Source organism: Eurosta solidaginis, chromosome 3 (genome assembly GCF_040869045.1).
Source record: "Eurosta solidaginis isolate ZX-2024a chromosome 3, ASM4086904v1, whole genome shotgun sequence".
Taxonomy (NCBI): domain Eukaryota; kingdom Metazoa; phylum Arthropoda; class Insecta; order Diptera; family Tephritidae; genus Eurosta; species Eurosta solidaginis.
The window spans coordinates 166,754,144-166,781,990 of record NC_090321.1 but is presented as its reverse complement, the minus strand read 5'-3'; the positions used below and the strand labels follow the sequence as shown (position 1 = coordinate 166,781,990).

Sequence of the window (27,847 nt, the reverse complement as noted above, 5' to 3'; positions counted from 1 at the left end):
AATCTGCATAAGCTGCGTATGGAGTAAGAACATAGCAAGATATAAAGTAATACATATAAATTGTTCGTTTTTCACGCTGTTTGGCATCGCTTTTTGTATGTGCATTGAGTCGAGAGCGGGTATTGAATAAGATTGATTGTGTGAACAGATTTTTATCCCTATGGTAGAAGAAAAATTCGTTTAATACATTCTTAATCGATTCTTATCAAGTTCATGTCAATTAGGGTGTTTTATTTTTAATATCTCTCCAACCTGAAAATCTTACATTCCTACTCCCCTTTATAAATCTTCATGGTCCAAAAATGTAACTTATTTACCTTTTACGAAGAAAATCGAAGTATGAATGGTAAATTAGTAATATTGTTGTTAAATTTCAAAACTTTAACTTCCAATCCCTTACTAGTCAGAACTAGATATTCTGTGACAATTGAGAAAAAAAGAAGTTAATTAATTCTCTCTGTCTAAAGGTTTTTTGTTCGTAAATCAGGTAAATGTGTTGGCTGGTGGCATCGGGATATTTAAAAAACAAGCCCGAATTGGGTAATTTGGCAGTTGAGTTTTCAGAAACTTCCCGATAAGATAGAGTCCTAAAGCTTTGAGTATACATCGCTTAGAACCCCATTAAAACACAATATTTAGGAAAAAAAATATTCTAAATGGGACAGGGATCGAGATATTCTAGGTGGTAAAAGGGTCGAAAAATTGGAAAAATAAACTTAGTCCGCTGGGTGGCGCACGACGAAATTCATAGCAGACTTGGAATCCCGCATTAGACTTTTAAGTAGCTTCCCGGTAAGGTAGAAATACTTGATATTTTAAGGATATTTCAGAGGCAAAAAAATGCAATAAATATAACAATTTCCAATAGAGGGGAGGGGGCGCTGGGGGAGCCTTATCTTACGATCCATTTTAAGCGACTTGCCATTGAGCTTTAAACTTGAAATCTATAAAGAAAGAACTGAAGTTATAGACGTTTAATATCTTCTTTATTGCGATGTTTCTAGTCTAGATGGACTTTAAGTAATTGTTGAACTAAGTTCGGTAGTTGCGCTCTACATTTAAAGTTTTGTTTCTGAGCAACTGTTAACCTTGAAGAACTATTTTTAAAGTTTCATAATCAGAATCAACAGTTTGACTGTCTTTAAATAAACATTTTCCACTGCATTTTCTTTTTGTTTACATATATAAAGAAAGTACTTGAAATGTTGCGCCTTCCTTTTGTTCTATTCTTGGTTTTTGAGTTTAATCGTTGAGCAAACTTCCAATAATAACATAGATTCATTCAGTCTTTGTCTGTTCAACCTAACATAAACTTTAGTCTATATAACGAATTTCTGCGTTTGATAAATTAACTTTGGAATTTATGTAGAAGTTAACAGAAGCTAAACTTTTAACTTTAAAGCAATCCCGTACGTTTTATTGATACTCTGACGTTGTTGCAGCAGTGCTTCGCCCCATCCAATAGGTGCGACTACTCTCGGATTGTCATCAATATCCTCTAATGACGCGTGCAACTTCCACAGGGGTGGACCAGAGAGAAAGGGGTGTTAGAGGCGTTGGTTTCACATTGAAATTGAAAAGATGGTTGGTGTCATGTGGAAACACGTTGCAAGCAGTAAATACCTTATGTATGTCGGGGTTGATTCTGTATAGGTAAGAGTTTAACCTGTTACAGTACCCAGATCGAAGTTTTGCTGGAGTGACGCGCGTCTCCCTAAGGAGATGGCTTTCCCCTTCTGCGAGCTCAGGGTATTTAACTTTAAGAGCGGGGTTCGCCGAACTATTCCTGGCATAAAAGTCCAACGCATTTTTGTGGATATCACTGAGGACCTGTGTGTGTTCTTCTGCTACATACGGCTGAGATCTCAGGTGCCGTATTTCATCATAATACTTGTGGAAATCACTTCTTAAGTCCCTGGGAAGGGGATCCTCTTCAATCAGATTACAGTTCGGATGCCGAGGTGTCTGGGTATTCAACAGAACCTGTTTCTTCAGCATTTCATTTCTCTCATTAGTGGGAAGTAGTCTCCCGTCACTGTGGTGGTGATGCTCTGGGGACATAAGAAGACAGCATGTAGCAGTTCTGAGAGCGATGATGCCTTTAGTCTCGGCAACCATATCGGGGACGCGTGGCATGCAAACGGCCTGTCAATTGCTTTGTAAGTGGTAATGACCGTCTCTTTATCTTTACGCCAAGTGATGCCTCAAGAAATTTGATGATTTTATTATGGCTCTGGATTTAAGGTACAATTGCGGCAATGTAGGTCCTGATCGAGTTTCACACCCGGAATTTTTGTGTGTAAGACAGTTGGTAGCATAATGCCATAGACGTCTAGGTCCAATACGGTCAGTCGTTCTGAGCAGTTTTTAACTTTTAGACAGTTGAACCTAGGATTAATTTTTCAGCGACATCTGTCAATCAAAATAATAATAGAAATTTTAAGATTGATGTGAGCTGCACCAACTCCAAAATGCTTGCCTAAATATTATCTAGTATTTTTAGTTCGTTTTCGAGCTCATTATATTCAATTCACGCTCTTATGATATATAAAGTGCTACATTATATACATATTTACTTCGTTCAACATTTCTATTTTAAGAGAAATACTTAAATAGTAAGCACTTGTAATTATAAATGTGAAGCGATTCTTAGAGGCTAATATAATAGCGATTGTGATCAGTTAAGTTTTTAGCCACTGCTGCGTCAATCGTTTAACGTCTTTCACACATCGTTAAGTCGGAACTTTTTAAAGGTGTAATAAAATAATAGCCACATTCATTCACTCCAATCATTACACATGATACCTCTTTCACATCTCCTGCCTACTGTGTACCCGGCACGGTGCTTAATAATCAATACACCAGACACGGCAAACCACTTATTTATGTACTCGCAACAACCGGTGTGCGGTGCACATCACCAAATGTTCAACAGCAGCCCGCAGCGCATTGGGCACAGATTACTCTATTAGCAAAGATGCGACGAAGCCGCAACAGAACAAAATACGTTGAAACAATGAATCTGAGTCTTACTCAACACGAATCCAATCAGTCATCAGGCGTCCGACAGGCACATCGACACTCCTGAAACAAAATGATTTCATATTCATGTATGATTGTACTGATGGGAAGAAGTAAATATGATTAAAAGAAAAAAATCATACAAAGCTACATTTTTGCGTAAAAAAGTACTTCTGCCTGTTCGGACGTTGGAACAATTGGTGGCAAAGGGGCAAATCGTTCCTAATGTTGGAAATTCATCATCAAAATCATGCTGACTCTCCTGCTCTGTCATAATTATCTGTTCAGCTTGCTATAATATAAGAGTCGTATTTTATTCGCATTCCATTGACCCTACATAACATTAATAATCAGTTCAGCCGCGCTGAGTTGTGAGTGTGAGTGTTGGCTAGTGTGATCAGTGAGTAGAGAGTGAGTAGTCTTAAGTTCATATGAGCGGCTCGTGTTGAGTGATTAATGATAATAACATAACTTATATTGTTGGTTGATGCCTGCTGGGCTGGGAGAAAGAGGTTGAGGAGCGATTGAGCTCCACAGTTCATAGCTTCACAAATCGTATGTGGCTTTACAATTTCACCTTTTCAACTCACTCTTGAGCATTCTTTCTATCTACGAACTAGATACTACGGAGAAACTTTCGGCATCATATCTGAACGTCGCTCCATTACCATTGTTATGATGCAGCTACTGCCATAATACGCCTATAGCTCGCCGATGTCTCACACGTCTGATTTACGTCCGACACAAATGAAGTTTTAAATTGTTTAATTCTCAACGTGCCGCATTTGACTCCTTCTTCTCCGTTGTTGCTGTGTATCCTCATGAGTAGCTGCAGACGGTGACGGCGCTTCTAGCCTAATTGTTGTGTTGTCAGTTCTGAGTGTGAATTCTTTATCATACTTCTAAAGTGTAAATACCGTTGTGAGGAATGCCGCCTTAATGTGAATGCAATTGAGTTGTGAGCCACATACGAGCGTGTTAATTATTGAAGCTAAGGATTAATTTCAAAATGATAGAAAAAGCGATGCTCAGTGGGAGATTATGACATAACCATTTAAGCTGAACAGGGTAGTTAATGGGTGAGATGTTGTTTGGTAAAGCACCGGTGTACATACATACATACATGCGTATTTGGATATTGTATTTTTGGGTTGATCCCTAACGATTTAGGAAAGGCGAATGTTGAAGACGCAGCTAATTTACATCAGTCTTCAAGTTTTTGCTTTCTCTAGATTATTTATTTATTTCATATTTCTTAGAACATAGGTACTTCAGATCCCGTTGACAACGCAACATGAAGAAAAGTGATGTCGTCCCAAATTTCCATTGAGCTAGAAACTTGGAACCATGAAATACATTTGCTCAGGTTTTAAGTAACTTCCCGGCGAGAAATCTAGTTTTAATTATGGTTCATGGCACATGACAAAAAGTTTGGCTTGGGGTCGCACAGATATACATATATACATATGTATGTAGATATTAAAGAAAATCGTACGGATCGCATGGACTCTTGCGTACTATTTTTGAGACACTTCCCATTGCGTTAAAAACTGAAAACCTCACACGTAGTTGGGAAGCCGGTGACAAAGAGCGATTTCAGCAAACACAACTGTTATTAAATCGCACTGTTGGGCACTCAATGGTTACGATTTTACGTCAAATTTTTGATCAAAAATTGTTTTCGCTACATTCATTGCACTGTGCGGCAGTTTTTTGACATTTTAAAGTGTTGGTTACGATTACATGTTTTTTCTGTAAATATTATGAAGTGTGAAAAATCATTTAAGAAGCCATGTTCCTTAAAGTATAATATCAATTGCTTCATTTGGCAGTTGGGTTTGCTCGTCGTTTATAAAGCAAAATTTCTATCACTCAATTGACGAAAAAATGTTTGCCACGTATCAATAAAATTTGTGTTCGCTGAAAGCGCCCAATGCATTAAACGAGAGACAATCCAGTTTCAAGAAACTTTCCGTTGAGCTACCAATTTGCAATTGCACACATAGTTCTGAGGACCAAGACAATGAAACGAAAAGATAAAATAATTCCGCTGGGTGTCGCACTGGTCAATAAAATAAAAAAAATTCATATCAGACTTGAATTCTTTCGAGAGATTTTAATGTATGTTCTTAGCAATTTAAAGGCTGAAATATTAAATGTATTCCAATTTATGGACGTTTAATATCTTATTCACAGCGAAGTTTCCAATCTAGATAAACTTTAATATGTTACTATCTTACTAATTGAGCTCTACCTTTGTATTTTTGTGTCTGATAAGCTCTTTACAACAAATCTGTGTTTAATAACACATTTTCAGCTGCATTTCGTCCATCTAACTATATAAAGGCATGAGGACAAGACGAAGTACTTGCTGCCATTCATGAAAGAATCATGGACATGGTCGAGGGAACGTGGGATGTTTCTATATACGAGGTATAATGATGAGTTTTACGCAGATATGAAGATAATGCAGCGAATAAAAACCGAAAATCTTCACTGGCTATGTCATGTTATGCGGATGGACGAAGACGCTCCGACCAAGAAAGCTTTTCAGCCGACACCGCAGCAGCGTTGAGGGAGGGAGGTGGAAGAAGACTTGAAGTCAGCTATTGATTTCACACCCTCAATTCATAGTCCTAGTGCTGTTTGCCGCAACATATACATATATGTATGTCTTTCTTTATATATGTATATAGATAGATCAAGTCATCTTAGTGCACAAATATTAGTACATGTACATGCAGATTTAGTTATTTATTTATTTCTATGAATATGAATATACAAACCAAAAAATACAACTTTTGTTTAAGGACTTTAACGACACGTTTAAAAATTTTAACGAAATAGTATTTTTCAATATTAACAATTTAACTCTTATAAATATATACAATCAGAGAAAAACGCCGTTCTAAAATCCAGCACCACCGGACTCAACTCAAGCTTTTCATGTTCTTACTTTTTTGTTCTTGAAAAACGAACGACCTGTTCTCAAAACAACAACCTTGTTCTTGAACTGACTTTCTTGAAAAGAGAACGGCTGGTCTTAAAATTCGAACAAATGTTCTATTAATGAGAACAATGTTATTAAATTAATTTCAAGAAAAAAGAAACGGTATAATTCGTGTGCACTAAAATGTTAAATACAACATTTGGCATCATCTACCAAGCAGTTGTCCCCGCGGCTACGATGTTGCGGTTGCGATCGTGTGGCGCGAGTTCGATCACCGTCAAACTCTGAAGTTTTTTAAAACAATTTTTTTATATTCTATTTTTTTAACTCTTATTTTTCGTTCAGTTCCACTCATATATGTACAGCTAATTCTCAAACTTGTTATGAAATGTTTCAAGTATATATTAAGATTGCATCAATAAAAAAACAATTTCTCAATAAGACAAAGACATGAAAAAATGCATATTATGGGTTTTTTTTTCATCTTTTTAATAATAGATTTTTTGTTATTAATATTTTTTATTAATTACAAAAAAATTATTATTAATAAAAATAAATAAATAAATGGGTACTAATTGGAGAAATCACCTTCCCACTGCATTCCCCACCCTCCACCAAATGATCAAGAAAAAACCGTTCTTGAATTGAGACCGAAAAATGTTAAATTGACCACAAATCGTTCTCGAAGCGTGAGAACGAAAATTCTTAAATCAAGCCCAAGTAGTGCTTCAAAAGAGCACTGAAGGTTAACACATCAATACCGAAGTGGTCATAAAATACGAACGGTGTGCTTGGAAAAACTGTTCTTAAAACAAGCCCATCGGTCACGAGTTAAGAAAAGGCGTACTTAACAGACTTTTGTCAACGAATGTTCTTAATTTTGAACTTGTTTCTTTCGTTTTAGAACGATTTTTTCTCTGAGTGTATATATTCTCAAAATGATATGAAATGAAAATACATACATACATACATCCATACACATCTACAAATGTACTCCAGAAGTTAGATAAAGCGAATGCTGGCTTTTTTCAACATTCTATCTAATTCAACATGTATGTATGTGACGCATAATGTAATGTGGGGAATGACCCACTCAGAGCAAGTTTTCTCGTACCGTTCACAGCGACCAACCATGCGAACTGCATTTTCAACCTGTTACTTTTGTGTTACAACCTGTTACTTTTGTGTTACATCTTGAAGTTTCACTCTCGTAATTTTTTAAACGCGCCTATAGAAGTATAACTTCAAATATTTGTCGTGACAGAAAATCAAATGATGGGTTACACAAGGTACCTGTTGACCGTTAAAGCCTTACTGGATCCTCGAGACTCTCCAACTTAAGTATTTGAGAAAAAAAAAAAAAAAAAACTATTCACAAGACCACGATGACTGCCTTCGCGTTGTTTATGGAAATTTTCTTCTTTGAGACTTATAAGTGACATTGTCCTAATTCCAATTATGAAACCTCATATGCAGTGACATAACCCTGAGCAAAAACTTGGGCCAATGTCACTGCAATGGGGGTAAAAAACTTGGGGCTATGCCACTTGGGCTTATGTCATGGCGCTGTATAATATCACCGTACCTCGGCTGCCACAACACCTTACCTCGGAACTTATTTGAAGGAAATCCTATCTCAGATTTTTTACAAAATGTCCTAACTCGGTTTAAAATCTATTGAACGTATGCTGCTTTAAAGTATTTTTGGAACAAATTTCGAGAAAAGACATTATTTGATAAAATTCTGAGACATGCTATTTTTTAAAGAAACTCCGTGATCGGGCTTCGAAGAACGCAAACAATTTATAATATAAATATGAAGGTCGTCTTTGAATCGACAGCCGAAATAGGAGGAGGCTTTATTTTCTCGATACATCGTAAAACGCTCTACTTTAATGCAAATATCTTTAAATCAAAACACCCATGTTGAATGCATCATTAATAAGTTTTTAGAATCGTACCTTCTAATCATCTTAAGTTCTCTTGTGTTTATTCTGCTAAGAAACTCATTCAACTTGATGCCATCCGCCCAGCGCTACCTGTCCTCAAAGCTTAAACATAAACTTTAATTCTTGCCTCATTCTGGGCACGAGATCGGCGTAATCTAAGCATTGTAAGTGACAAAAGAAGTTGCTTCAAGGTTATTTGGCCGTAGTTAATACTAACTTCTGATTAAAATTAAGACGTTGTATAGCGTCAACATTTACCAGCCCAATTTTAAAGTTGAATGAATAAAACCAATATTTTCCACACAATTGACTTAACATACATACATATATGTTTGCATGGATGTATGTGTGACATATCAGAATAAGGATTTCGTGAAATGCGATACGCTGGCACCTACCTAAGCGACACATCATTATTATGATTCCATTGGTTGCCCAGCTCAATTTGCAATCGGGCGGATGTCGACTGGTGGCTTTTTTTTGCACAGCGAGCTGCTCCGAATAGCTGGATGAATTGTTGGCTGGCTTGCTGGTTGTCTGCCGGGTAGGCTGACGTCTTACCGTTTCAAGTCGAACTGTTGAAATTCAAAACTTGGAAATTCTTAATCGGCTCATGTCAAGCAATCTTATAATAGTCAGTGAAGTGAAGAGGTCGAAATGGTAACATGACCACCACAGAAAGTCTTGCATACGACAAAACAGCAAATCAGTGTTTTATGATTTTTTTCTTCTACATACTCTACGTTTCACAACCAACACACGTACAAGGATGTAGCATGAAACTTATTCCAGTGGTGCCCCTGCTGTTTGCCTCTGTGCTACCCCTTCGTTTTGACCTTCACGAAATGACAACAAATATGAAATCGTATTAAAATCAAATGAATGAATGCATTAGCAGAATATACTACATATTGAGATGTAGAAAATGTTTCATTTCATATGTCAAAGCACAGAATGTGTTAATCATTTAATAGCACAAAGTCTTTTCTTTGCTTGTTCAGATCTTGGTAGGCATTCTTAGGGAAATTTATGTAGGTTTTAAGATTGCCGAAATCAACGTGTGAGATAAAGAATGTGGCACTCAATATTCACACCTTAGAGAATTAGTAAAGATTTCAAACAAATAAATAGAAGCTGAATTCGTAGTCGTCATTAATAATCGATAATAATGTGAGAATTATTTCATTTCCAAAAGGCATTGGTCTTAAAAATTACCTACACTCAAAACCGTGAAATTGTTCAAATTACTTGAATTTTCTTCCCACTTCAAATACGAACCAAACAAATGTACGCTTACATGCTGTTATGTGTAATAATACTTACATAGATATATTCAACCATGTTTTAGTTATCATATAAAGCTACCCCCACGGCGACGATCGCTTGGTTAGTCCATGGGAATTTTCTAAGCGGAAGTAGTTGCATATTATATAACGATGCATACAAGTAATTGTATCAAAAAATTAAAGAAAAAAAACTTTTTTAAAAATAAGCTTTTATTATTTTGGTTAATAAAATTAACTAAAAAGTAAACAATAAATTGACTCTAAAGAACTATAACACTTTATAAGTTCATTGTAAGCTTAAACGATAATTAGGCTTTTTCGTCTGCGACAAAAAAATTCTATATCGTACATAATTATATATTTTTAACATTAAAACTTTACTTACTTACTTACTTAATTGGCGCTTAACCGTCTAAACGGTTATGGCCGTCCAACAAGGCGCGCCAGTCGCTCCTTCGCTCCGCCAACCGGCGCCAATTGGTCACACCAAGGGAGTTTAAATCGTTTTCCACCTGGTCCTTCCAACGGAGTGGGGGCCGCCCTCTACCTCTGCTTCCATAGGCGGGTTCCGATAGAAACACTTTCTTGGCCGGAGCATCATCTTTCATTCGCATAACATGGCCTAGCCAGCGCAGCCGCTGCGTTTTAATTCGCTGGACTATGTTGATGTCTGCGTATAGCTCGTACAGCTCATCATTAAATCTTCTTCGGTACTCGCCATCGCCAACGCGTAGAGGTCCATAAATCTTTCGAAGAACTTTTCTCTCGAACACTCCCAAAGCCGCTTCATCTGCTGTTGTCATGGTCCATGCTTCTGCCCCATATAGCAGGACGGGTACGATAAGTGACTTGTAGAGTATGATTTTCGTTCGCCGAGAGAGGACTTTACTTTTCAATTGCCTACCTAGTCCAAAGTAGCATTTATGGGCAAGATTGATTCTTCGCTGGATTTCAGTGCTGATGTTGTTGCTAATGTTGATGCTGGTTCCCAAATAAACGAAGTCTTTTACTATTTCGAAATTATGGCTGCCAACATTAGCGTGGTTGCCAAGGCGCATATGCGCTGACTCTTTGCTCGATGACAGCAGGTACTTCGTTTTGTCCTCATTCACCATCAAACCCATCTTTACCGCTTCTTTTTCCAGCTTGGAGTAAGCAGAACTAACAGCGCGGGTGTTTAGGCCGATGATATCAATGTCATCAGCATATGCCAGTAATTGCACGCTTTTATAGTATATTGTTCCAGTGCGGTTAAGTTCTGCAGCTAGTATAATTTTCTCCAGCATCAAATTAAAGAAATCGCACGATAGAGGGTCACCCTGTCTGAAACCTCGTTTAGTTTCGAACGGCTCGGAGAGGTCCTTCCCAATTCTGACTGAGCTGATGGTGTTGCTTAACGTCATTTTGCACAGCCGTATAAGTTTTGCGGGGAAACCAAATTCAGACATAGCGGCATATAGGCAGCTCCTTTTCGTGCTGTCGAAGGCGGCTTTAAAGTCGACGAAGAGGTGATGTGTGTCGATTCTCTTTTCACGGGTTTTTTCCAAGATTTGGCGCATTGTGAAAATCTGGTCGATGGTAGATTTACCAGGTCTGAAGCCGCACTGATAAGGTCCAATCAGCCGGTTCACGGTGGGCTTCAATCTTTCGCACAATACACTTGAAAGGAGCTTATATGCGATATTAAGAAGGCTGATTCCACGATAGTTGGTGCATTTTGCAGTATCCCCCTTCTTGTGGACTGGGCAAAGAACACTTAGATTCCAACCGTCGGGCATGCTTTCGTCCGCCCATATTTTGCTAAGAAGCTGCTGCATGCGCCTTACCAACTCCTCGCCGCCGAACTTGAATAGCTCCGCAGGCAATCCATCAGCGCCCACGGCCTTGTTGTTTTTCAATCTGGTTATTGCTATTCTAACTTCGTCATAATCGGGCGGGGGGACATATATTCCATCATCATCGATTGCGGGATCGGGTTCTTCATCTCTGCGCGGTGAATTGCTGCCTCCATTTAGGAGAGCAGAGAAGTGTTCCCTCCATAATCTAAGCACTCTATGGACATCAGTTACAAGGTCGCCGTTTTCATTCCTACAGGAGTTTGCCCCGGTCTTAAAACCTTCCGTCTGTCGCCGTATTTTTTGGTAGAATTTTCGGGCGTTATTCCTGGTGGCTAGCAGCTCAAGCTCCTCGCACTCACGCCTTTCTGCTTCTGCTTTTTTCTTCCTGAAAAGGCGTCTCGCTTCCCTTTTCAACTCACGATAGCGTTCACACACTCCTCTTGTCGCGCTCGCTTTTAACGTAGCCCTGTAGGCAGCGTCTTTTCTTTCGGTTGCAACGCGGCATTCTTCATCATACCAGTTGTTTTTTCGTGGCCGCCGGTAACCAATTTTTTCCTCGGCGGCAGTATGAAGTGCTTTGGAGATATGCTCCCACTGCTCCTGTATTCCTTCAGGATGAGTTGTGCCCTCAGAGAGCAGGTGTGAGAGTCGAGTTGCGAAATCATTGGCAGTCTGTTGTGATTGAAGCTTTTCGACGTCTAGCTTTCCTTGTGTTTTTTGTTCCTTGTTTTTAGCCGCGTTGAGGCGGGTGCGTATTTTGGCTGCAACGAGATAATGGTCCGAATCGATGTTAGGTCCTCGGATCGTTCGCACATCTAAAACACTGGAGGCATGCCGTCCGTCTATCACAACGTGAACGATCTGATTGCGAGTATTTCGATCAGGAGACAGCCATGTAACTCGATGTATCTTTTTATGCATGAACCTCGTGCTTGATATGACCATGAGATCCTAAATGTTCTTAATTATACCATCAAAATTTAACACGTTTTTTATTAGAACAATTAGGACTGTGATATAAACTGTAAGCTTTAATAATTTAGGTGTAAAGTTTTAATGTTAAAAATATATAATTATGTACAATATAGAATTTTTTTGTCGCAGACGAAAAAGCCTAATTATCGTTTAAGCTTACAATGAACTTATAAAGTGTTATAGTTTTAGAGTCAATTTATTGTTTCCTTTTTAGTTAATTTTATTAACCAAAATAATAAAAGCTTATTTTTAAAATTTTTTTTTCTTTAATTTTATTTTTTACTTTTTAGTTCGTTTTATTAACAAGTAATAGAAGCTTGTTCTTAGAAAAGCCTTTTTCTTAAATTTAATTTAAATATGAATTTTTTTTTAATTTTTAGTAGGGTAAATTATTATGGCTTTGGCCGTGTAAATTATTATGGTGTATTTGTATATTTTAGATTTAATGCACAATTAATATGTGTGTGTTTGAGCGGCCAAATAATAACAGTAGTATTGCTAAAGTGCTGCTTAGTTGATGGAATGTCGCTAATTTCCTAGCGATGATCAGCAGATTGTCAATATTTCGTTCAACGGACGCGCGAAATTGCCACATCTGCCTAAATTTTCCAAGATTTTCCATTCTTGATTTAACTTAAGCTGTTATGCCAATATTTTTCAGCCAGCTCTTTTCAAATAGGTAATTTTTCCAAAAGCAAAATAAATTACAGAAAAGATTACAGAGTTAAACAGCCTTAAAAATTCAGCTTCTCAGTGTATACTTATCCGCCTTGCAGATGCCGTTCAGGGTCGACCTTAAACACAACGCAAATTGGAAGAGAAGCTCTGCCTAAAATCTCTATCAAAATTTCTTTCAAACGGATCATTCACAAAAAATTCCTACATTACTCTTTGATGTTTGTTTGCCTTAATTATTTGCTCCTGGGGTTGCCTTTGTTCTGCTACAATATAATGATTGAACGATTTTTGAATATGTGCAACACATACATATGTATATAGCTAGAAATTGTGGGAAGGAATCAATTTAAGTAAATGGGAGACTATATGTGGGTTGAGGGAAATCGATTGCAATTAAGAAGCTGCTTAATCAGGAAAGTTTTGGGACGCATTCTGCATTTTTACCTCTGATAATATATACATCAAAATCATGGCTAGTTGCCTAAAAATGACCAAAGTGGCAAAAACGACCAGCTGACCAAACGGGGTTAGAAGGGACCATTTTTGGCCCAAATGAACCAAAGTGGAAACCGTGCTATGTTGCATGTCTTGCCTCGAAAACACTCGGCAAAGGTGTATGGGAGTGTAACGAATGTGGTCAGGCCTTTGCCGGATATGAATCCGTACGCTCTAGATCTGTGGAGTTTGGTCGCCTCTAGTGCTCTATGGGGCTAGTGTTTTTAAAAAGAAATGACTGAATTCATATTCGGGAAGATTGATACTTCTGGTTACTCCTCAAAACCAACAAGGCTATATTGTAGGGCTTTAGTAAAGACAACAAAAGCACTGGTTTCCCTTCCTATTTCAAATTTTATTTTTTGATTAGATGTTATCCCCATATTGAAACGATTTATGGGCATTTTAACTTTGATCAAACGAAGTCAATATTCTAATCAAGCCTTATAAAAGTTTGAATAAAGGTGGCAAAATGAAGGCAAACAAAACCGATGACGAATAGCTTGGCAATGAACACTCAATTCGCTGTTTTCCGATTTGCGTCGTTGTTGTTGTAGCTAAAAAGACACTCCTCGAAGATTTTGAGGAGTGCTATCGATGTTGATGGTCTTTTGTCGGATATAGATAGGGCACGTTCCGGTAACAGGCACAATTTAGGTACAAGCCGACCATCTCGAGAACGATTTAATATAACCACATTGAACCTTCTAGGTCATCCCGCCACCTAGTTCCATGAGGAGCTTGGGGTCGTTTACAATTGGGTTGGATAAGCTATAAATTGCGCTGGCAACTCCTTGACAGAGTTGCGCTACACAACCACTTCGATCATTTGGGTATTTTACTTCCCTCTTACCACAGGCATACCTGGCGCCGGTAAATTCTAAGCCCCCCAACCCCATGGGGAATTCCAATTTGCGTCGTGCTACCTTTTGGTTTTTCCTACAAAGTTTCGAACCTACATGTTAAGAATTCCACCTTAAACAATATGAACTTGAAGCTTTCGATATGTTTCAATATTATGAGCTTTGGTAACAAAACGGCTGCTCGTAATGGCATAAGCGAATCGAGATAAATATAATTTTCATATATGTATATCAAAATGCTCAGGATTAAACAAGGAATTGATCTAGGCCATATCCGTCCGTCTGCCCTTGATCACAATACCTTGAGTAAATATCGAGATATGTTATTGAAATTTGGTATATGTGTTCCTTGACACTCTTCTCCCATGTCTATTTAAAATGAGCGAAATCGCATGATGAGCACGCCCACTTTTTATATATATAACGCTTTGGAAAATACAAAAAGCCTGAATATTCTGTTAATAATACACCCAGAATATTGAAATTACATATATGCCATTTTTACTATAAATATTTCTTTTTATAAGCCAAAGATTTGTATCGAATTCTGTTAAAAGGGATTTATTTTTGTTGGGGCTCTAGAAATCTTGTGTAATGTTTATTGAAATATGGGCGTAGCACCGCCTATTTGAAAAAAAGGTATCCCGATTTCCTTTTACAATAAAACTTGGTAAGTGATATATCATTGTTACAAAACAATTTTTCGCTAAAATATTGCTTATTATTCTAGTCTACCACCATTTAAAACATTTTTCACATAAAAGTGGGCGTGGTCCTTAACCGATCCCTTCCGTTTTTGCTAAAAATATTTCCTGCTATAAAGAAAAAATGTATTCCCATTTGAATTATTACGTTATGTTACTTTTTCTTTTCTTTTTTTCAAAGAAAATTGCTTAGCCAAAAAAGAGGCAAAGCCACGCCCATTTTTAAAAATTTAAATATTTTCTAACCTTTTGTTATAATTTCATTTAGAAAGTAAAATACCATGATATACCTTAGCCGACCTCGTCCATTATTTTCTTGGTCATAAAAGGGGCGGTGCTACGCTATCGCGTCTTATATATTTTTTTATCTTACGAATGATTTGTGATAATTTATATCGGTACACAAAAAAAGAGAACCAAGTACTCGTCAACAGCAGAGATAGTATTTTCAGAAACAAATAATTTCGGAATTTTTGAGAGGTGTCCGCTTCTTTAACAATCGGTACTGACAAGTTGTTATTTTATTATCGTCGAGTTATTGTTTTGTTATCGCCTTGTCATCGGCTTCTTATTGGTTTTTTATCGTCTTGTTATTGGTTCATCGACTTTGTATTGAAGTTTTAGCGGCACTTGCCTCATAAGAAACCGAAGACTCGTCCATAACAAACAGACCTATAGCAGATTGGTTACATACCCATAAAAAACCTATAATTTATGATACCAAATCGAAAACGTTTTGATAACATATTCATAATTTTTCAATAACAAATCGATAACTTTTCGGTAAAAAATCAATAAATATCGATAACAAATCGACAACTTTTTGAAAACAAACGCATTTTCGGAAAAAATCGATAAATAATCAATAACTTCTTTTTAATTTTTCCATGATTAATTATTAACTTTTCAATAATAGAATAATAACTTTTCGATAAAGAACTGATAACCCGACGATAAAAAATGTATAGCTCATCGATAACCTTTGCTATAATAATATATATTTTATAGCGAATTCATAATACCTCAGTAGCAAATCTAAAATTCGTCTATACCTCGTCGGTAACACTCCTACATTTCTATAGCAAACCGATAACTCGTCGATAAGAAATTGATAGCTCATCGATAACAAAGCGTTATCACCGCGATAACAAGTTGGTAACACGCTGTCCGCTTTCGGATCTGTTTTCTTATCTTTCCTTTTCTTTGCTTTACGTTCCTTGATTTGATGTCTTTTTTCGCCCATATCAACTCCACAACGCTACAGTTTAGTGACTTCACTTACACCTACATTCTGTATTCCTCCTACCGTGAGCAAAGATGTTTACACATCAAAAAGGGGGCTTAACTATTGACGGCAAGTCGGGTCATCATTAGATGGAGCTTAACCAGGTGCGCTTTCTTGGCCAGTGCGTAGCAGACATATTCGCATGCAAGCAATTCTTTGCGTAAGGTGCGTATCAATTCTCTTATCACAAGTGTTCCCCGCAGTAATAGTCCCCAAATCTGTTCGTAGACTTTTGGCTGCAGATATTCAATCTTATATGCGATATTATGTAGGTTCATTCCTTTTTCGTGAACTGGGCAGAGCATACTTAAATTACAATCTGGAGGCATGCGCTCGTCTGATCATACTTTGAATCGGATTTGGTGCCCGCTCTTATTTTTTAGATTATTTGCCTGCATGTTTGAACAGCTCGGACGGTAGTTGGTAATTTCCACGGCATTTTATTATTTCTTAGCCGAGATATTGTCATTCTTACTACGACATTATTGGGTGACAGAACGCATGTGTAACCCCCGCAGGAATTGGTTTAATTTATTTTAGTGCTTAATACGAATACGAAAGAATTTTATCTCGAGCACCGGACAAAATACCGAAATAAAAAATAGCCATAAACATTTTCCCTTTAAAAATCTTTCTTAGCAGTTAGCTCAATAGGTTCCTTATACATAGATAACTTATAAGCAACCCTGCAAAAAATCATGCGATCATGCGGTCTGCGATTGATCTCTTTTGTCCACATTGAGGTATAATTGATCCCCTATAGTCCCTTTTGGGTAATTTGGCATCAGTCGGTTTGAAAATTATGTAGCCAATTGAAAAAAACAATAAAAAACAAATAGCAATGAAATTAATAAAATAAAAAGATTAAATGTGATTGAATAGCATTATTTAAGAAAAATGCGGAGCTCTATACCGAACCTAAAATACGAGGACCATATGTTCAATTATCGTAATATATGTTTTGTTTTTATTATTCTACAACAACAATACGAAAAAAAATATTAAGAATATTGTATTAGAGTTTAAAAAATTATAAAATCCGTAATAAATTCCGTACGGGTAGAAAGAGGCCTTGTCCGACAGTACCCATAGGTGAACAAAAGGGACTTGAGTGGCTCTGGCTGTAGAGGCACGAAGAAAATATGTCCGACACAACCAGTATGGATACAAAGAGGGCCCGTCGGGCACTTCCCATAGGGATACGAAGGGGAAGTGTCGAACAGTACAGAAAAGATCCATCCGACAGTACTCGTAGGGGTAAAAAGAGAGGGCGTCGAACAGTACCCAAAGGGGTACAAAGAGGAAGTGTCGAACATTACAAAAAGGATCAGTCCGACAGTACTCGTAGGGGCATAAAAAGGACCAGTTTGGCACTACCCGTTCAGGCATAAACAGTTACATTTGGTGTCTCCATAAGACGTGCTCAAACAAAAAGGGACCACTCCAACCCATTTAAAATTATCAAAACTAGCCATAGTCGCATACTCCCCGGATTCATCGTAGACTAGTCGCATTTTTTGCAGGGAAATCTTCGATACATATATGGAAATGATTTACATATATTACCCAGAATAAGCTAAGGGGTTCATTAACTGGTATATACATTAAAAGTCATATTATTTCACATTATTTATTGTTATTTAAAAAATTTACTTAAGTTTTTTTCATTTTTATCTTTCCAGAATACAACATAATCAAAACAATTCCGGTCTTGTTTGCCGCAGTCGTCGACCGGAAGGTGCTCCTTCCCCGATAGCATCAGACACATCCGATTCAGACATTTCTTTGGGCACCCACTCACCTGTTCCTAGTAGTATACATCTACAGCACAGTCCCGGCTCCGCTTCGAATGGTGCTAATGATCGCGATGAAAGTCTCAGCATTGATGGTGATAAGCCGCGCGATTTGGCCACCTCCATAGCGGCCAGTAATCTAATGGCAGCATCAACGTATGCCAATTCACCATTATCCACCTGCTTGCCACCATTCAAATTGGATACAGCCACGAGCCTTTTTAATGCAGGTTGTTATTTACAAAGTTTCAGTAATCTTAAAGAAATGTCCCAACAATTTCCAATACAACCGATCGTCATTAGACCACAACCACATTTGGCTGCACAGGCGCACACCTTGAATGGTAGCCACCTGCATGCCGCCATTAATTATACGACACCTGCTTACTCGGTGGATTGTACACCACCAAAAATACGCGTCAATTCTCCAGAAAAGCTCAATTCAACCGCCAACAGCATAGCGGCGACCCTAAGTACGGTAGCGGCGTTACAAGATACTTCAGCGTATCAACATCATCATCATCATAGCGCACAGTTGTTACATAGACCATTCTCGACATCACCAGAATTACCGCGCAACAACCATAATACTGCACCACCGGAAATTACATGATATGCCAGTCGTAGACATCCTTATAAACGATAATATGCTATGCTAGTTAAAGATGTGTATCTTCGGGTATTCTACTATTGTATAGATATTTACATACGTATTGTTAAATGATTGTTGCACATTTGAGAACTCAGTTTATTTTTACCGTTATTACGTGCCTCCATTCAAAAAGTGTTGTTACAAATTTTTTTTCGCGACCATCGAAAGTGTTAACGGTTTCTTGTGCCGACAAACTCTCAGGCTTACTTTCGAACACTAAAGCATTTGATATGCTGTCCCCAGCACATCTAATTGATACTCGAGATAATTAACTTTTATGTTCGCGAATTGCCCTGTTCTTACGCTGCATTTGTATTTCCTTCGCTCTTAATTTTGACAACAGTAAATCAGAAAAAAATGCTTATTTCAAAGCTGCAATATTATTTTTAAGATATTTGCAACTTCTTCAAACAGTTTTTATAGCCAATAACTTTAGGGGTATTCGTGACCGGCTTATGTGATAATATTTTTTACAAAGTTTACAAGAACAAAATACACTGACAGCAAATATTTTTTCAGCAAATGAGTTTAAACCGAGCTGAAGTGAATACCCCCTTATGAAATTATTATTTTCTTAAGAATTTCCTTTCTTGTTTCCATTGATTCAGTTGCGTTGTATAAATTTTTGGTTTGTGGGTTTGTCTTGGACTTTCTGCCAGATTTCTAAAACAATTTGAGAAATAGTATACATAATTGTAACTCGCTATATAGTTCGGAATGAATTAAGATCAGAGGTGGCAAAGGTATTCAACCTGCTGAAATTGCATACCGCGCTCCGAATTTTGCTATGTTCTTTACAGTCGTTCATAGCAAAAACGCAGTTTCTGCGCCTACAATTTACTCATTAACTAAACAAGTACTCATTTAAAATTCAAAATGATAAAACAAAGTTTTAACTTTGATGTTTACTTGAAATATCTTAGATTTCCCAAATAAAAATTAAATTTTCTACCATTTTACTTTTTAAGAGCGGTATACAGTTCTAAAGATAACCAAAAAATCTATATAAAATCATACTTTAGAAAAGTTTCTACTACCATTTTCTAAAGATTTTCAGGAACAAGTTCATCCGGCCACACTGGGTTTGCTAAGAAATAATTAATTGTGCTTGGTTCTTGAAGAAAAAGTCAAATTTCTAGCGGCAAACAAATTAACAAAGCTATGCCAATTTCATACAGAGGCCTAATGAAATAATTAGTCAAGTTTTCTACATTAAAGTCCTTGTTGAACTCAATCTTCCATACAAAATCAAATTCTTAATTATCTCATTATTGCTTTATTGAATGCCTAATTAGTAAAAAATATAGCCGGCTTTGCTTGGCGTTTCGGATTTTATTGACAATGTTACAAATAACAATCAAAAATAAATTATTTTCAATAAGTTACAAAAAATAAAAAAACACCAGAAAAATGCAAATTTGTAGTATTTAGATGTTCGTTAACGAGGCAAGTGGCGCCGTGTGAAAAGGCAAAAATAATTATTTCATTAAACGAAATTGTGATTCCATTAAATTTCTGTGTGAAATTCGTTTTAACATTTATTAATTTCAATTAAAATTCAATATATTGTGTGTATTGTGCGCAAATCAAAATGCGTCGTCAAGTGTCAAAAATTCTTGACTACTCCCTTTTGCATGCACAAGAAATAAGTTAAAATATTTCTTCAGCGTTTACTTTAGAGCTGCGTAGCGCCTAGACGGCTATAGACGGTAGTATACAGTTAACTTCAGTTGTCCCTTTAATTTTTTGTTTTAATTTATTTTGTGATACTCCTATTGTTCAATCTTTGCTGCTAAAAGGTTCTTAAAAAAATAACTTTCGGTTTCCGAGTGATCGAAATCCTCTCTCAACTGGTGTGTGGGATGAAAATGATTGAAAAAGGTTTTACAAGGTATACGTCCCAGACCTATAAAACTCCCCGCCCTAAAACAAAAAAAATGCAGTACATGTTTTCCGATGCATTTTGATGAATTGAGTCCGAATCCCTTATGAGGTTTGGCGTTGTGGATCCCGGTTCTGCCCTACGCTTTAATACACTCAATCGCTTGTGTTCTCCGATTTTAAGGTTAGCGCCGAATCACGGCCCGTTCGTTTAATTGCTAAAACAATAATAAGTGCGCAGAAAAGTAGTCATCATTTAGTATCCTTGATTACAAAGAATAACAGCCCTAACTCTAATACTCTTACATAAGAATTAGGCGGTTATTCCTTATGACCGTATGGTACTAAATGTTGCATACTTTTCTGTGTACTTGATACTGTTTTAGATATATTTAGCGATGGCGTAGGGTGGGGGGTCAGATCTGACAACTCTTTTCTTTGTTTGGCGATGTTTACGATTAGAACAGTTTTAGGTGATTCCTTGTAATGCATGTGCCAAACTTATCGTTTCTTAAAACTTAACGAATTTGAACGTAATAAGAGTGAAAAAAAGCTTTGCGAATAAATAGTGCAAAATCAATAAATGTTCAGTAATAAAGCTGGCGAAATCCTGCACTTCAAAGATCGTAATCTAAAGATATAATATAGTATATATAGAATGCTGACTTAGATGAATAGAGAATTTGAAATATGTAAATCACTATTTTTGTACCTACACAGGTGCAAAGGAATAAATATCAAAATTAAATTATTTAAACTAATGACATTATAATTTTATTTGTAGAATGCTTATTTCATTACTAATGATATGCTAATGTGTGCATACATACATACATTCATGTGAGGATTTTCTGAGCTTGTGAGGAAAACCAATCAATTACACAGCAACGCTTAACTTTTTTTTAGTTTGTTAAATCTCTAAATTTTGCTTTCAAAATTTATATACACTGCCGCTCATATGAATAGGTTCAAAGGTATTGCCGCGTTCAGAACGTATTTATATTGAGTTACCGCAGCTTTTTTTTTTACTGATTTGAAAGATTGCTTGAGTACCGAAACTGAGACAAACACTTATATATATTATATTTTTAACTCAGAGTTAATATAACATGAGGGGTTAAACTCATGCATTTTTGACAAATTTTTTAAATTAACTCCTTTTTAAAAAGATAACTAGTGGGCCTTAGTTAAATTCAACCAAAGGTTGTATCTATGTGCGTAATTTTTTTCCACACCTTGAAGAAAATCATGGCCATTAGAACATTTATGTTCAAAAGCAAATGTGTTAAGATTTCTTGAAAAGTTTTGAAAATATTCAAACGCGTCGATGTTGTGCAGACGGTGCAATAATCTCTGGGCCATACTATAGCATCCCTTCAACGAATCGCACTAGTTTCGTGATATCGCATGAAAAGACGCTACTAGTGCTTATTCTGTGAAGCAAAGTCCATATAGGCGAATAAAAATCACGGTCTACAAGTCCACCAACTTGTTCTGATGTATGGATAGGAGAAAAGTTCTCCGGAAGATTTATGGTTCTGTTCAAGACAAGTATGTATTTTCAAATATTTGGCATTTCACTACAATTTAAATCGTTTGATTATATTCTGATGACTTATGAGGGTTTCTTCTCTAAAATTAAATAGAAATTCCAAAGCGAAAATATTTGCACCTATAAATTATGTATGTATATATTCTAATCAAATTTAAAGCTGTGAAATTGTAGAAGCTCTCCGAATGAACCGCGGTGTATGTGTGTGGAAATAAATGGCGAACCTTATATTGAATGATCTAATGATTCTAAGGTATAGATATGTATGTGTATGTATATATTTATGTATACAAAATATATATAGTATATCACATACCCATTAAACATTCACACATACCTGGCATATTCTACATCACATATGAAGCCTAATAAACGTATTAGTTTAATAAATTTTTAAAACATTGAAGTGTTAGCATTGCGCAAATCAGTAAAAAAAATTAATGACATATAATTAAAGTTAATTTTCAACATACCCTGCTACTACTCATTTGAAAAATGTTGCATTCGTTTTTCGATAATTTGACTACATATGTACTATGATTAATTAATTAATGTATTTTACAAATATTTTGCACAATATCAATTGTTTTTGTAATTAATACCGGCAAATACCATAAGTTGAAATGAAAAAACAACTAAAATTAATAAATATATTACCTATTAAAACCGCATGTTAATTTTGAATGAGTGTAAATAGACTGTAAGAAGAAAAAAATAAAAATATGTATGTATATTATACGTATTGCTATTTTATCATTAGAATGCAATAAATGAGTTAAGATAATATGACACAAAAAATGTTTACCTTTTTTAATTTGAATATGGAGAGCAGAAAATCGGTTCTGAAAAGCATTATTCGACGATATAAAAATTAATAATGTAAGTAATGTTGGTACTAATCCCTCAGAAAATTAATGTTTGCCCAGAAGAAGGGGGCTTCAGTTAAGTGCTAAAAAAGGAGCTGACAAAAATTGGTCATAAACCTGCGCATGGGACTGAAAGAGACCTGACTGACTCAATAATAACAAATTCTGTACAGTCACCCGGTTGAGGAGTTCGAGAAAATATCCGACTAGCTTATGGGGATCGTTCTCTTTTCACAGCGACTTTAGAAGGCACATGGTTTGATAACTACATCTTGCACCTTGGTTTTTGCACCTCGATTTATCACGTTTGCTAGAGTGCATCAACAAGGACGAAAGAGTCGGCGTTAAACGTGATCGAGTGACTGGGATTACTTGCCCTGTAGTAAGCCACTCCCCATAACACTGCCATCAACTCATTTCAGTTTATGATGATTCGAGTTCCGGGAGCCGAATTTACAACATTTGGAAAAGACAGGGCCGGATTAACAAGTAGGCAGAATAGGCAGTTGCCTGGGGCCCCCGATTTTAGGGGGCACCGGAAAAATGAAAAAGACTCCCAAGATTTTCTTACAAACATAAAATTCTGGAGAGTGAAAGAAAAATATAATTAGAACTAAAAATAAATTTTGCTCAAATAAATAAAACTCAATAGACCGCATTCAAACAGCGACGACCGACGAAATAAACAAGGTTCCTAAAAAGGGCATTTCCGACTCATTTGACAAATTGTATAGGCATGCAAAAATGTGTATCGAAGTGAAAGGAGAATTATCTCAAAATGTACACTGGTAGTTTTTATTTTGAAAAAATTCGGTTTTTTTTGGAACAGAGGGTGTAGAAGCCCTCAAGCGGAAATTACAACTAGAATGATAAATGAGTGAATGCTTAATGATGGATGACAAATAAATGAATGTATTGTAACGAATTTGGGGATTTCTTGATATTGTGCACCTTCTGCTAACGTTCGTATCGCTGAACTGTCGAATAAATAATTCCAATATTCAGTATTGTAATATGATCTTTATTTAGTCTACTTTGGGACTAGTAAAATTATATTTCAATATCGCGTACTTCACAAAAGCGTGGTTAAATCGAACAGATCATATATTTTAAAAGAGGTTACTTCGGCTTGGTATTTTAGCTTATCTGTTGATTCGACTCCTGATGCATCGCATGTTGATCAATTGTCTATTATTTTAAGATATGTTTCTCCGAACGATTTTCAACCAGTCGAAAGGTTTATAACTTTTCTTAGGTTGGAAGGTCATACTGGTGAAAGTCTAGCGAATCAAACTTTAAAGTTTCTTACTGAAGACTGTGGTTTAGATATTGAAAATTGTAAGGATAATCATATGACAACGCAGTAAACATATCCGGAAAGTATAAAGGTGTGCAAGCAAGAATATTAAGTTTGAATGTGATCCATGTTCCCTGTTCCGCGCATTCTCTTAATTTGGTTGGAGAGCATGCTGTGAAGTGCTGTTTTTATGCAGTAGATCTTTTTCGCCATTATGCAGACATTATATAATTTTTTTCCGCTTCTACCTATCTTTGGGGCGCATTAAAAAATGAAATAAATGAGAAAACTTTGAAGGCATTGTCAACTACAAGCTGGGAAGCACATTCGAATGCGACGAATGCAGTTTACGATTCATTTGATGTCATATTAGAGGCTCTAGAAATCATTGCTGATGATGAATCACAAAATACTGATACTCCTTATGAGGAGACGTGTATCGCGAATAAATTGCAAAAATTCGAATTTGGTTTCATGTTGATTTTATGGAAGTTTATTTTGACTGCTATGCGTTCAGTGAGTAAGTCATTGCAAAGTGAAAAAGCAGATTTTCAAACGTGTGATTTTTTGTACGGATTGTTAGAAGAGAGTTCAGTTTCATTTCGTGAAAAGTTCATGTTGATTTCCAGGAAAAAACAAAACAATTATTACCTGGTGTAGGTTATACAAAAATCGTAAAACGTATTCGTCGTAGAAAAAACAACCTAATGACGGAAATGTTCCAGAAGTCCAGAAGTAGAATTTTAGCCTCGCGATGATTTTAGGACAAAATGTTTCCTCGAAATCATCGATAATCTTCACAGTGAAATCAAACGACGTTCGAAAGTGTGTATGGAAGTTTCGGAAAGATTTGCATTTCTCATCAACTTTTCTCTAAGTGATGGAGACCTCCACAAAGCTATAAATAACTTTGTTCGTTTTTATTCTAGAGATTTGGAAGAATTTTGCAGTCAAATGAAACAATTCCAAAGTTACGTGAACTCCAGATACATTAATGCACAAAAAACCCATAGTCATTTGTATAAGATTCTAATGGAAGATCAATTAGCCGCTGTATTTCCTAACACAGAAAAAGCTTTTCGGATTTTTTTAACATTAATGATCACAAATTTTTCTGCCGAACGATCCTTCTCGCAATTAGAAAGAATCATAGCTGAAAGGGCTGCAACGCGACAAGAGCGACTCGAGATGTTAGGTATACTTTGCATTTTGTCAGATTTATTGAACAAAATCGATATTGATGATATAATTGATGAATTTGCCGAAAACAAATGTAGAAAACGACATGTTAAAAATGTAGATAGTAATTTTATTGATATTATTACATTGTGACAATAAAATGTTTATGAAAGATATTAGTTTGTATTTTTTAATCGAAAAATAAGGGAACGGACGTGAAAAAAAAGGGCACGCAAATTGATGGTTGCATAGGGCCCCGTTGAGGGTTAATCCCGCCCCTGGCAGAAAAAAACAGTACAATATTTATTACAGCAAGGCGACCCTAGTTCTTATAAATCGTACGGTGATTTATCTCGGCTGCTCATAAGTCAATTTGAAAACGTGGTATGAGAACTTTTGAAATTTTTTTTAATAACGCCCTAAACCAGAACGCTCTATCTCAGAATTGGTTTCAAAATCGTTTTATCGGAGTATAAATGCAATAAAAAGTGACGTTAGATAGAGCGTTTGTAACAAATCAGAGGTACGACTTTTTGAAAAATTATCAGAGATAGGGCATTTCCGAATTGGTAGCCGATATAAAGTGATACCCCACCCAGCCTTCCAAATACGAATACTTAAAAAAAAAAATCTATAAAAAACGGCGCGTTGCAAAAAATAAAATAGAGCCAAAAAACCACAAGTCCAATAAAAATTTAACACGGTCAAAAGCATACCTTTACATATATAAATATGATAATCAATTAAGACTCAAAACAGCCGTATTTATGTATCGTTCGTTGACCTTATCCACTAATTTTAAATAAGAGTATAATAATTTGGTGCGATATTTTTCCTACGAAATTTCCTCCCTGGTGAGACCTTAAGTCTGCCTACTCTGAAGGAATATACTAAGTGGCTTTGTAGGTATGAGGGAAGCTTTTCACAAACATCTTTATATTACACTCAAAAGGAAAGTGGAGTATTGATAAAAGCTGTCACATTTCCCTTGAACATTTTTCCAGGGACTCCTCACATACTCCTGTCCTTCGTGGGAGGAATGCAAATTAAAAACTTCTTGGCAAGTTCTAAAAGGGAGTTTTTTTATTACTCTTCCGCCTACAATATATTTATAGTCCAAAAAAGGAGGGCACAAAAAAAGTATTCATAGTACATATGTATGTGGTCGGAATAAAGCGAAGTCAGGGGCGGATACAGAGAGGGTTGGTGTCGAAATTCTGTTTATACAAAATTCTAAAAACAAAATTCTGCTTTTTAAAATTCTGATTTCTTAAAATTCTGCTTTCTAAAATTCTGCTTTCAAAATTCTGTATTACAAAATTCTGTATTAAAAGTGCGCCATGCACAGTAATTCTGCGTAGAACACCTTTCTGCATAGGCGGCCTTTGGCCGCGCTTTTAAAAAATAACCCTGGGCTACGCCATGCCAAGTCCGGGTGTGTGGTATAACCGTGGCTACCGCCACCGTGATTTCCTTCTGCGTAGTATAACCTTCTGCGTAGGCGGCCTTCGGCCGCACTTTAAAAAAATAACCCTTAGTCGATCCAAAACCGGCTACGCCATGCCATGATTCCGGAATTTTGACTTCCAGAATTAAACATGCAAAATTTTGAAAAAGCAGAATTTTAAAAAAGGAGAATTTTGTTCAAGCAGAATTTTTTTGCAATTTACAGAATTTTCTCACCCAGAATTTTGTAATACGGAATAATGACACGCTCCCTACAGAGAGACACTTTGGAGGGAGAACTTCACGAAAAAATATCCGATTTTTTCGGTAGACACTATCGATTTAATCGGTGGTGGCGTCTAGCGGTATTTTTTTTTTTATATATATTTGAGTTAACCGAAAAAAATTTAAGTCAGCATTGCTCAGTCTATCCGTCAGCCTGTTTGTCCGAGGGGTCATCATCACATGTTTTTTTGCTATAACCTTCATTTAAAGAGATGTATTGTGATGAAATTCAACATTCTAGTTCTTTCAACCATGACTAATACTCCTGCTTATTATGATATCATGGGCCTAAATACCCGCGCCGTTAGTTCTGCTTACTCCAAACTGGAAACAGAAGCAGTAAAGATGGGTTTGATGGTGAATGAAGTCAAAACGAAGTACCTGCTGTCATCGAGCAAAGAATCAGCGCAAATGCCCCTTGGCCACCACGCTACTGTTGGCAGCCATAATTTCGAAATAGTAAAAGCCTTCGTTTATTTGAGAACCAGCATCAACAGTAGCAACAACATCAACTCTGAAATCCAGCAAAGAATCACTCTAGCCAATAAATGCTACTTTGGACTAGGTAGGCCAACGAAAATTATACTCCACAAGTCACTTATCTTATCCGTCCTGCTATATGGTCGTACCCGTCCTGCTATATGGACCATGACAACATCAGATAAAGCGACTCTGGGATTGTTCTTTTAAAGATTTAAGGACCTCTATGTTAGGCTATCCTGCTTGTATTTGTTTATCTGCTTAATTCAGTTTATCTCATTTCTACACTAACAACACAATTGAGTCATTCTGCCTCTATAGAGGCAGGATAGCCTAATGGTTAAGACAACTCCAAGTTTCACCGTGTGATTT

At 36.5% G+C, this 27,847-nt stretch overlaps 1 protein-coding gene across 1 annotated transcript in view; it reads left to right on the top strand.

Annotated features, from left to right (window-relative positions):
* The window catches only part of Optix (optix), a 112,038-nt gene extending 89,439 nt beyond the window's left edge, over window positions 1-22,599 (top strand). The window contains exon 4 of the mRNA XM_067773781.1: window positions 17,727-22,599. Within this exon, the coding sequence (XP_067629882.1) occupies window positions 17,727-18,450 (724 nt within the window). The 3' untranslated portion in view covers window positions 18,451-22,599. The remainder of the gene's footprint in view (window positions 1-17,726) is intronic.
* Window positions 22,600-27,847: the final 5,248 nt, after the last annotated feature.